Genomic DNA, 12,079 nt, shown 5'->3' with positions numbered 1-12,079 from the left:
TGTAGTTGAAGAATAGGGGATAGGTGTTTGGAAGATTGTGTCGAGATGATAGGTGGATAAATTAGGGTTTTGAGGTATTGAAAGACAGAAGGTTCCTTTTATCCCAATCGGAGATGATAACAAGGTCTGAGGTTAAGGATTCTGCAGCCTCAGCCTTATAACCTAAAGCAGATTTTTGCGACAATTTCAATAATATGATTAATACTGACAAATGTGCCCTATGCGTAGACTATCATATAACATCGTAGACGTCATGATACCGATAATTCACACCTCAGTCTCGGGTGCCGCGACGAAAGCCAAGGCTGTTACATAGAGACGGCCTTGGCACAGCACAACTATAACTCCTCCTCCTCATCTCTCTCCTTTCCCTTCCCTCCTCTTCCTCCTCACTCAGGCTTAGTGATGCGGAAGACGAAGACGAGACCCTCCTTGTCACAGAAATAGTTTGGGACGGTGCGCCGCTCCACCTGAAGGAATTATGACCATCATTTCAAATACGTGACCTTCTCCCCCTGGCCAGCTCCTGACCATCTCCTTATACCAGTGTGTCGTGACAGGCGCCCATACAGTGAACAGCCCCGCCAGACAGAAAACTTGATTAGAGTAAATGTTTTATTGTACCAACGTTGCCAGATAGTTGTACTCAGCCTCTTATATTTACCAACTTTCGACTTCAAATATGTCTCCTGGGGCTCAATAACTAGATTCATTTATATCTATCGTTGAAATAGTTAATTCCTGATGTTTCTTGGCAATAGTTAGGTGTCAAAAAACGGTAAATACTATGCTCTGAGTACGATAATCTGGTCACGGTGCTCCCTACCTTCTTCCACTTCCCGTCCGCCTCCAGCTGGTCCATGTAAGGCTCCAGCTTGTCCTTGTAGGAAGGCACGGTCTGTAGGTGCTCATGGCGCATCACGATGATCACGAAGCCTCCTGGAGTGCCGGAGAGGAGGAAATCAGTTAATCATTGGGACATACGCTAGGGGGCGCGTCATCTAGCCCACCCTAGGAAGACCACCTCAAGGTTTACTCCAGGCAAATCTGAAGTCTCTATGTAGGCTCTTTCCCATCCTAAACGGCGCCTAAGTTCGCCTGTTTGAAAAGCCTCTCGTAAAAGTTGCTGGGATTACCATGAACTGTTTTGCGATCCTATAGTGATGGTTCTACACGTCTGTCACGATCTTCAACGGGAAAACCCGGTGAATCTTCTCAGTGGCCTTGGGAAATAGTCGTGGCGGAAGATCGGCACGCCCAGGAACAATGCTAACCTACGGGTCGTCGCACGAGTATCTAAACTGAAGGTCCAGCTTCCAGCGCCTTCACCCACTCAGCGGACCTTGCAAAACACACACACACACACACACTCTCTCTCTCTCTCTCTCTCTCTCTCTCTCTCTCTCTCTCTCTCTCTCTCTCTCTCTCTCTCTCTCTCACACACACACACACACACACACACACTCACCAGAGAGCCTGCCTCCTACTAACCATGAACTTTACATTTCAGCCCGGAATCGTGCCAAATGTATTCTCCGAATTACCAAAACCTCTTTCATCAATAGAAACTGTCAACAACTTGCTTTTTTTCTAATTCTTCCCGTGACTTCTGGCACTTAGCCAATAAGATCTCCACCACTTTCACTTCTTCCTCTTTCCCTCCTCTCCATAACACTTACGGGAGCACTGCCCTCTCATCTATCTCTAAGGCTAAAGTCTTTGCTCAAACTTTATGTAAGAACTCCACCCTGGACGATTCTGGGCATATTCCTCCTACTCATACCCCTTCTGACTCCTTTATGCCTGTTATTAAGATTCTACATAATGATGTCTTCTATGCCCTCAACTCTCAGAAGGTTTATGTACCTGATGGAGTGCCTCCTATTGTCCTTAAAAACTATGCTTCCATGCTGACACCCTGCCTGGTCAAACTCTTTCGTCTCTACCTATCAACATCTACTTTTTCTTCCTACTGGAAGTATGCTCGTTCCAATCCCTCAAACTATAGCCCTGTAGTTTTACTTCCCTGTCTATCTAAAGCTTTTGAATTAATCCTTAACCAGAAGATTCAAAAGCACCTTTCCACTTATAACCTTCTATCTGATCGCCAGTATGGGTTCCGCAAGGGGCGGTCCACTGGCGATCTTCTTGCTCTCTTAACTGACTCTTGGTCATCCTCTCTTAGCCGATTCGGTGAAACTTTCTCAGTTGCGCTAGACATATCGAAAGCCTTCCATAGAGTCTGGTACAATTCTTTGCTTTCTAAACTGCCCTCTTTTGGATTATATTCCTCTCTCTGTTCCCTTATCTCCAGTTTCCTTTCCGGCCGTTCTATCTCTGCGGTGGTAGACGGTCACTGATCTTCCCCTAAACCTATCAACAGAGGTGTTCCACATGGCTCTGTCCTATCACCCACTCTCTTCTTGTTATTCATCAATGATCTTTCCATAACAAACTGTCCTGTCCACTCATACGCCGACGTCTTCACTCCGCATGATGCAACTTCTTTTATTAGAAGGCCATCCCAACAGGAAGTACACGACTCCAGACTGGAGGCTGCAGAACGCTAAATCTCAGACCTTGCTATCATTTCCGATTGGGGTAGAAGGAACCTTGTGTCCTACAATGCCTCAAAAACTCAATTTCTCCACCTATCAACTCGACACAATCTTCCAAACACCAATTCCCTATTCTTCGACAACATTTAGCTGTCACCTTCTTCAACACTAAATACTCTCGCTCTATTTATAACTCAAAATCTCGAACTGGAAACTTCATATCTCCTCTCTCGCTAAATCAGCTTCATCGAATCGTCTCCTCCAGTTCTTCTCCCCCGCACTGTTGCTATCCATGCACTGGGGCCTTGTCCGCCCTCGTATGGAGTATGCATCTCACGTGTAGGGGGGCTCCACTCACACAGTTTTTCTGGACAGAGTGGAGTTTAAGGCTCTTCGTCTCATCAGCTCTCCTCCTCCAACTGATAGTCTTCTACCTCTTAAATTCCGTCGCGATGTTGCCTCTCATTCAATTTTCTATCGCTATTTTCACGCTGACTGCTCTTCTGAACTTGCTAACTGCATGCCTCCCCCTCTCCCGAGGCCCTGTTGCAGACGACTTTCTACTCATGCTCATCCCTATACTGTCCAAACCCTTTATGCAAGAGTTAACCAGCATCTTCACTCTTTCATCCCTCACGCTGGTAAACTCTGGAACAATCTTCCTTCATCTGTATTTCCTCCTGCCTACGACTTGAACTCTTTCAAGAGGAGAGTATCGGGAGAGGAGAGTATCAGGACACCTCTCCTCCCGAAACTGACCCCTCTTTCGGCCACCTCTTTTTTTTTTTTTTTTTTATAGGAGCAGTAAGTAGCGGGCTTTTTTGTGTGTGTTTATTAGTTTCCTTTCTTTGTGCCCTTGAGCTGTCTCCTGTGTTGTAAAAACACTCACTCACTCACTCACTCAATCCCTCACTCACCGTTCTTTGCGACGCACACCAGGTCGTCGAGGCCACTGAGTGGGATGTGACCTTCGCCCATACCTTGAAATGACCACCCGGTCGTTTGTGTGTGAGAGAGAGAGAGAGAGAGAGAGAGAGAGAGAGAGAGAGAGAGAGAGAGAGAGAGAGAGAGAGATGTAGAAGAAAAATACGTATATTAATCTTTACATATGTAACAACAACAATAACAATAATTCCACTCACACAGCTCTCCTGGACAGAGTGGAGTCTTAGGCTCTTCCTCTCATAAGCTCTCCTCCTCTTACTGACAACCTTCTACCTCTTAAATTCCGCCGCTATGTTGCCTCTTTTTCTACCTTCTATCGATAACTTCATGATGACTGGTTTTCTGAACTTGCTAACTGCATTCCTCCTTCCCTCCCGCGGCCCCGCTGCACACGACTTTCTACTCATGCTCATCCCTATACTATCCAAAACTCTTATGCAAGAGGTAAACTCTGCAACAACCTTCCTTCGTCTGTATTTCCTCCTGTCTATGACTTGACTTATTTTAAGAAGAGTGTATCAAGACACCTCTCCTCTCGAAATTGACCTCCCTTTTGGCTACTCTTTACTTTTATCTTTTATGGGAGCGGCGAGTAGCGGGCTTTTTTTTTGTACTCTTGTTGCTCTTGAGCCGTGTCCTTTGATGTAAAAAACAAATTACTATAACCTTTGGGTACGGTGGAGTGTCCGCTGCCGATAAACTCCAGGAAGTCATTGGTATAGATGCCAGTCTCCCGCTGCTTCATCATGCCCTCCGACGGGTCCACAGCGTCTATGTGCCTGTGGGAGTGGCTGTAGTAATAGCAGTAGTAGTAGTAGAAGTTATAGCAGTAGTAGAAGTTGTTGGGAATCAGTAAATTTACCCTACCCAACAGTTAGGTCACTCGCAAAGTGAATAACACACCCGTCAGACAATCCCAAACAAACAAGTGCTTACCAGCTATTAGGTGGTGAAGGTATCCAACAAGCAACTCCAGACAGCCGAACAAATAATAATCCTACCGGATCCGTGTAGTAAAATCTATCTGTCTCAAATAACTGCTGGGGGCACTTAGCTGAGAAGCGGGTTTCAAAATATATTGTTGTCACTGAAGTCTCGTTGCCGGGTGTAGTATCCCTCAGTCAGGTAAGAGAAGGCACACTGTGTCCGAGTTAATGGGTGGGGTGCAGTGCCTTGGTCTTTACGTTGTGAAGGCCAGTGGTGGAGTGAGAGAAAACCAAACACGTGGGTCTGAAGGGATATTTGGATTTCTCTCGCCAGATGGCGTGGCTTTCCGCTCTTTTTCCATCGGTTAAATTATCCTTGCTCTTTAATTATAATTCAGCAAGGACAATTAGTTATTATTTCGTGAAAGGAAACAATTCACTATTGTTATTCCTTTCATGGTAAATATGGTTAGTCTCCAGCCAGTGAATAAGTTGATTCTGTCTCGGTTTGGGAGCCGATGACCGAAGAATTTAAGTACCATCCAAGGCTTATTTGAGCTCAGACGATACTCATAGTTGGTTTGAACTCTCGGCCCGAGACTAGTTCCATAAGGGAAATAGTTAATTTGTCTAGTCCCCCGGTTAACTGGCCTAATTCCTAACATAGTATAGTCTATCGATTTTAACTTGAGCCCTTGGGCGCGACACAAGGATTCCCCACGAGGCCGCGCTGGTGCCACATCACTCCATTACTCTCCTCAGAGAGGGTGGCTATCTCTCTCTCTCTCTCTCTCTCTCTCTCTCTCTCTCTCTCTCTCTCTCTCTCTCTCTCTCTCTCTCTCTGCATGGCTGCGCAGGGCGCGAGTGTGATAACTACTTCATTTGTCCATTGTGGCGTAACGCTGAATGGTGCGGCCTGGCGCCTGTTGCCAAGGTCCGTCAGGCGGCAACGTTGCATGAGCCACGTTGCCAAGTGATATGGAAGGTTTACTGAGTCGTTGTCTTTCCCTCTAATCCCAAGCCATTCATAACACCACGCAGTCGTATTATGAATGTATATATATTCCATAAATAGATAACGTACAGACTAACAGTGAGACAGAACGCCATGCGCAGGTCATCGCTAGATCTGTAAACAATGGGGGTTTCCCCAGGCCAAGCCACAGGGCTCCATTTTAAGTTAGAGTCGATGGACTATAGTAATGCCGCTCCTGCCCGCTCTCAGTTCCCACCCAGCGGCCCTGCCTCTACACAAGCTGCTGTAATTTCCAACACATCATCTTCATCTCTTGGCGCTGGACTCGTGTTGAGGCTGAGGCACTGGCAGGCAGAAGGCAGTGGACTGGAGGATATTTAAGTATGGTGACCGGACATCCCCCTGTCTGCGGCCCTGCGGCACCCACCTGAAGCCTTCCCGGTGGAGTTCGCTGCCCACGCAGCCCGTCCCGGCGGCCACGTCCAGCACCCTGGCCTTGGCTCGCCGCTCCGGGGGTACCCAACGCAGCGCCTCCTCCAGCGTGATGGCGGGGCCACGGTACCCGCCTTTCCAGATCATCTAAGGAGACGGGGAAGAGGGTGATTACAGGTGCGTACCCCAGGGGCCGCATCACTTTACTCCCGGACCTCACGGAATAATCGCCGGTTTAACGCAATATCATTCCAGCGATACTCCATGATTCTGCGTAGGCACTTGGTACTGAAGGCATCTCTCTCTCTCTCTCTCTCTCTCTCTCTCTCTCTCTCTCTCTCTCTCTCTCTCTCTCTCTCTCTCTCTCTCACCATCTCCTCGTAGTTCTCGGACCACTCGTCGTAGCCGGCCGCCATCTCCTCCGGCGTGATCCCCGGCCTGTGGACGTTCTCGTTCGCCCTCATTGCCACGTCGCCCCGGCTGCCGCCCTCAGACATTATCCTGCAGCAGGGAAGAGACGGGAGAATCACAGGCAGGGCATGACTACAGTACAGTACAATTCCTTTATACATCCTTTATATATTTACGAAGGTAGGTACGGTTTTCTAGCCCCGCGCCGCACTCCTCGCTGATTTGCCGGCTGGCTCTCAAGCTCCGCCCACCTCCATGACAGGTGTGGCCCGCCTCTCTCTCTCTCTCTCTCTCTCTCTCTCTCTCTCTCTCTCTCTCTGGAATGAAGTAGACGAAGCAATCACATAGTTAGTGCAGCGACGATAGCTTGGCTTAAGAATAGACTGGATAGCTACATGGACGAGGATGACAAGTGATAGTGAGGTGTGGGTGCAGTAAGGCTCCCCAGCTTATTGCACGGCCAGCTGAAGTTGCTCTCTCTCTCTCTCTCTCTCTCTCTCTCTCTCTCTCTCTCTCTCTCTCTCTCTCTCTCTGTGTGTGTGTGTGTGTGTGTGTGTGAGAGAGAGAGAGAGAGAGAGAGAGAGAGAGAGAGAGAGAGAGAGAGAGAGAGAGAGAGAGAGAGAGAGACTCGTGATCAGGCTGTGATGAATTAACTACACATACACACACACACACACACACACACACACACACACACACACACACACTGCCAGGCTTCACGGTCTGACAGGGCGGCAGCTCGAGCCCGCTCAGGCCGGATTCTTTCCGTTGACTAGGAGTGGTTACTATCCCCCCTTGAGCAAAGAGGATGGGGTGTGTGGTGTGTGAGGTCCTGGCAGTACCCATAGATCGACGATAAAGAGCACTTGCTCATGTGGGGAGGGTACCTGTTGCTGGCGATTACGAGTCCAACACGTGATCATGTCATTTTTGGTCATTTTCCCCCTCTGAGGGTGGGATTACAGGTGACAGAGGCGACGGATTTACCATCCCCTGTATGCGTCGGCCTTGATACACGATCGCGTTGCTTTCAGGGTTTATGGTTATGTGCAGGTCTTTCATGGCGTTTAATCCTAAGATCCCATCCACAGGTAAGGCAAACCTGCTAGAGACATAAAAGAAATCTCGAGAGGGACATACTTTTTCATGTAAGCGGACTGTTAGTGGTACTCGCCCAAGGATTCCCAAAGTGGTGCCTGTCACGCCTACCACATTCAGGTCGTTCTCTTGGAGCGGCCAATTTTCCCCACTCGCCTGTCGTGTCAGTGACCTGTAAGCGGAGTCGGAGATGACATTGACTGTGGCACCTGTGTCTACCGCTAAGGTGAGTGAAATTTTGCCCACCTTGCAAGGGAGGGCAATTATGCTTGTCCGTCCCAGGGCGGCAATGACGGAGTCAAGTTGCTCCCAATTAGTATTTTCCTTAAGGGACACTTGGATGTACGCCTCGGGGCTGTCACGAAGTCATGTCTTTTTATTCTGAGAAGAGGAGTGTGGTTTACTGTCCGCTGAGGACTTGTACTTCTGTTCCTCCCCTTTTTTTTTTTTTTTTTTTTTTTTACGTTGCCTATTGCGCCGGTAGGCATCTTCCCGGAGGGGCCTGATGGTCGGCCCAAGGCTTCTTCCAGGTGGGGCCTGATGGTCGGCCCAGCCCGTTCTGGCGCAGGCGAGTGTTTATAGTGGCGCCATCTTGCACTGTCTCATGCTGCCCCCCGGAACTCGTACTTGATTCGCTTGGACGGCTTCCTCTAGAGTAAGGTTTGATGGGTGGTCTTCAGGACAGCATGTGGGTAGTTTTAAGCCACTCGGCGGTGACCGAAAAATCCGAGTGGTAGCGTGAGGATTCGAACCCGCGTCGTCCATCACGCGGCGAATGTGGATCCAGTACGCTATCACTTCGGCCACCGCCACCTGGCCTTTTGTATTGCATAACAACTGTCTGAATCATGAAAACAATTCCCGTGGATATGGCAAAAGGCAGCCTTCCGCTGATGGTTTGGCCTAGGATTCCTGTGTGATGAATGATGCCCGCCCCTGTAACCTCCTGACCTCCTATCTGAGACCTGTCTTGAATGTGTTGATTCCCTACGTTTCGCGAAACAAGAATGTTCAGAATGTCCTGATTGTTTGCAAAAACCACAGGTGAGAGATGCCTTACTTGTGCTTGCAGTGCTGCGGCCGTTGCGAGGGGTTGATGGTGAGGGTGTTCCTGAACCTTGACTTCTAACTCTGAGACGAGGTCAACCAACTTCCCGCTCGGTTTGAAGGCCAAAGGAAGGGCAGAACGGCGGTTCTTCTCTGAAATATTAAATAAGTAAAAAAACAACTCGAAAGCTGTCTTCACCTGGTGCTTTTGCATACAGCCCCCTGGAAGCCAGAGCGCGTCTTCTAGGCTCTTGACACAGTCAACCGCCAGCTGATTTGCCTCAATCATGGCGTCCCAAATCGGCTTTGTTGAGGAATTTTTTTGGAGGGACTCAACCGTGTGTGCCATCTGTCTAACGATGCTTGGTTTACTCCCGCCCCCGAAGATTTTTATGAAATTCCCTTTAAAAACCTCATAGTTTACACCAATGTCCCCCGAAGCGAACGCTGAGGACTGCATCAAATTCAGTGCCCGAGAGCCTGGAAGTAACCGTGACCGAATGAAAGCGATTTTATCATGATCTTCCGTAATGGAGGAATTTACAATGGCATGTTCACACAAATCTAAAAACTGTCGCGCCGAAAAGTCGGTCTCGCCTCCCGAGAATCGTCGAATATTGGCGTGAGTTGGAATGAGCCGAATCGGGGGCATAAGAACATAAGAACATAAGAACGTAAGGAGTCTGCAAGAGGCCGGTTGGCCTATACAAGGCAGCTCCTGTACACTCAACCCCACCTAACCTCACCATCCATGGCTTTATCTAACCTCTTCTTGAATGTATCTATGGTATTGGCACCCACAACATGGCTCCCAAGCCTGTTCCATTCGTCCACCACTCTATTAGTGAACCAATTCTTGCCTATGTCTTTGTTGAATCTGAATTTGTCTAACTTAAAACCATTTCCACGCGTCCTACCTGGCTCTTTCACTCTCAAAATTTTATTGACATCCCCTTTATTAAATCCCTTCATCCATTTATAAACTTCGATCAAGTCTCCTCGCACCCTTCGCCTTTCTAGAGAGTGTAGATTTAACTGCTTTAGCCTGTCTTCATAAGGCAAGTTCCTCACCCCCTGAATCATCTTCGTCATCCTCCTCTGTACAGATTCTAACATCTTGATATCCATTCTATAATAGGGGGACCAGAACTGAACTGCATAATCGAGATGAGGTCGAACTAGTGCTAAGTAAAGTTTGAGGATGACTTCAGCGCTCCTATTGCTCACGCTCCTTGAGATGAAACCTAGTACTCTGTTTGCCCGATTTTTAGCCTGAATGCATTGAGCCCTAGGACGGAGGTCAGCGCTCACTAGGACTCCTAAGTCTCTCTCCCGCCCAGACCTGCTTAGAGGAGTGTCATTTAAGGAGTAATTGTGTGGGGTTATTCCTACCTACACTCAAAATGCTACACTTCCCGACATTGAATTCCATCTGCCACTTCCTCGCCCAATCATATAGTCTGTCAAGCTCATCCTGGAGAACGGTAGCGTCGCTGTCTGATTGGATTACTCTACCGATCTTGGTATCATCTGCGAACTTACTGACATCGCTACTGATTCCTGTGTCCAAGTCATTGATGTAAATAATAAAAAGCAGAGGACCCAGCACCGACCCCTGTGGGACTCCACTCGTAACACTGCCCCATTCAGATTTCTTACCATTGATTTGCACTCTCTGCTTCCTACCACTAAGCCACGCCCTGATCCAGCTCAAAACTTTCCCATCTACGCCGTGAGCCTGTAATTTTAGTAATAGCCGGTGATGAGGGACTTTGTCGAACGCTTTACTGAAATCTAGATATAATATGTCATAGTTTTCATCTCTGTCCACCGCCTCGATTACTTTAGTGTAGAAGGACAACAGGTTAGTAAGGCAAGACCTACCATTTTTGAACCCTTGTTGTGAGTCATGAATTAAATTATGCTTTTCTAGATGGTCCCGAATGCTCCTGGCTATAATCGACTCTAACATCTTTCCCACAACTGATGTTAAGCTAATTGGGCGATAGTTTGAGGTGGCTGACTTGTCTCCCATTTTGAAAATCGGCGTCACATTAGCTACTTTCCATTGATTGGGCACATACCCAGAATTTACCGACATTTTAAAGATATCGGCAAGAGGGCCACTAAGGACTTCCTTGCACTCTTTCAGAACCCTTGGGAATACTTCGTCTGGGCCCGGCGATTTGTTTTTCTTCAACCTACCAATCTCATCCTGGACTACTTGCCTAGTGATGATCACATCCCTCAACTTGTCGTTCTCGTCACCCTCATATATCTGAACTCTCTCCGGAATGGTTGTTAGATTTTCCTGCGTGAAAACTGAGAGGAAATAGTCATTCATCATTTGGCTCATATCTTCTCCATTCTCAACGAGCTCGCCCTTGTTTGTTTTCAACGGTCCAATTCTGTCCCTTGTTTTCGTCCTGTACAATTTGAAGAAGCCCTTGGGATCGCTCTTGGCCTCGTTGGCTACCCTAATCTCATAATTTCTTTTTGCAAGGCGGGTGTTCTTCTTCACCGACCTGGCTAGCTCAACATACCTACCCCTGAGGTGGATCTCTCCGTTCTTTATTTTCCTATAAATTCCTCTCTTCAAGCCTATTTCATGCTTGAGTCTGCGGGTCATCCATTTGGGGTCGTTATTTTCCTTCCTACGTGCTTGGTAAGGGATATGCTGTCTCTGACCCTCTGCAATTTCTCTAACTAAATTATTGTAGGTCATTTCTACATGGTTCCCCTGTCTTTCCGGTTCCAGCCCTGAGATCTGGCCCTCATCCAGCCCTAAGGTTTCCCAATTTACCTCCTCAAGGTGTTTTCTGAGCCCCTCATAATCAGCTCTTCTAAAGTCGGGCACCAACACCGGGTTGAGTTCATGGGTCACCGCCCAGTCTAATTTAAACCTAATTTCCTTGTGATCACTGCCACCTAAGTGGTGTGGGGCCCCGGGAGGAGGGGGGGAGGTGGATCGACAGGCATTGTGATCGGCTGAGTGGGGGTTAAGTATTCAGACGAACCCGAAGGTGAAGGGGCGCTATCCCTTGGGAGGGAAGAGTACGTATGCGAATGAACGTTACTCTCACAATTATGACTGATTAACAGTGTTAGGAACACAGAAATAAAAAAATCGTGCCCCTGCACGGATAATAATGAAAATAAGTCGAGTCGGCATATTTGGACAAGAAAGGAATATCCACAAATACCAAGATTAACCCGGTAGCAGCGACGGGCCAAATTTGTGGCTTTACCGTGTACCAGCGATGGACCAAATTTCTGCCATGCATAAACTGATCACACATGCGTTGATATATATTATGAAATGGCTTGCGTGAGTGATGATTCTTTCTCATTTTTTTGCTTAGAGGGACCTTTAACCTAACCTAGCGTAACCTAACTTAACCTATAAATAACCTGGCTTAACCTAACCTAACAAACATGACCCCCGCAGCTACCGGGTTAATCAGCTGATGTAGTGGAGAGGGCGACGGCTTGTGACGCCCTGGGGTACGTGCAGTCGTAGGCGCGTCAGGGAACCTCGGCCGCGGCCACAGCGGCGGTGAGAGGTGAGGGATGGGCTGACATCGGAGGACTCGCAATGGAGGTTGAAAAACTGCTGACCCAGCAATTTGAGCGGCCGCGATGGGAGCCGGTACACTGCCGCCAGACGTATGATGGCCGTGTCGTCC

The 12,079-nt window shown here is 48.1% G+C and overlaps 1 protein-coding gene across 2 annotated transcripts; it reads right to left on the bottom strand.

Annotated features, from left to right (window-relative positions):
• Positions 1-4,025: 4,025 nt before the first annotated feature.
• On the bottom strand, positions 4,026-8,946 carry LOC126993569 (uncharacterized). 2 transcript variants are annotated; one of them, XM_050852708.1, is made up of 4 exons: positions 8,407-8,946; positions 6,209-6,338; positions 5,833-5,984; positions 4,026-4,282 (listed from the first exon to the last, which is right to left on the bottom strand). In XM_050852708.1, exons 2-4 carry the CDS (start codon positions 6,332-6,334, stop codon positions 4,081-4,083), a joined length of 480 nt encoding a protein of 159 aa, XP_050708665.1. In that variant the 5' UTR covers positions 6,335-6,338; positions 8,407-8,946; the 3' UTR covers positions 4,026-4,080. The 2 variants fall into 2 exon arrangements, with proteins under 2 accessions (XP_050708665.1, XP_050708664.1); XM_050852707.1 differs by lacking the exon at positions 8,407-8,946 and having other exon boundaries at positions 6,209-6,511.
• Between the last annotated feature and the right edge of the window lie 3,133 nt (positions 8,947-12,079).

This window comes from Eriocheir sinensis, unplaced genomic scaffold (genome assembly GCF_024679095.1).
Source record: "Eriocheir sinensis breed Jianghai 21 unplaced genomic scaffold, ASM2467909v1 Scaffold634, whole genome shotgun sequence".
Classification (NCBI taxonomy): Eukaryota; Metazoa; Arthropoda; class Malacostraca; order Decapoda; family Varunidae; genus Eriocheir; species Eriocheir sinensis.
This window is presented reverse-complemented; position numbering and strand designations above follow the sequence as displayed.

Bases quoted from the DNA above. Each gene is read 5' to 3' on its own strand.
- LOC126993569 (XM_050852707.1), bottom strand. From the start codon at position 6,409: ATGTATAAAGGAATTGTACTGTACTGTAGTCATGCCCTGCCTGTGATT. The intron at 5,985-6,208 runs GTGAGAGAGAGA...CCGTCTCCTTAG, and splicing joins CCGAGAACTACGAGGAGATG to ATGATCTGGAAAGGCGGGTA. The intron at 4,283-5,832 runs GTGGGTGCCGCA...CCACTCCCACAG, and splicing joins CTCCACCGGGAAGGCTTCAG to GCACATAGACGCTGTGGACC.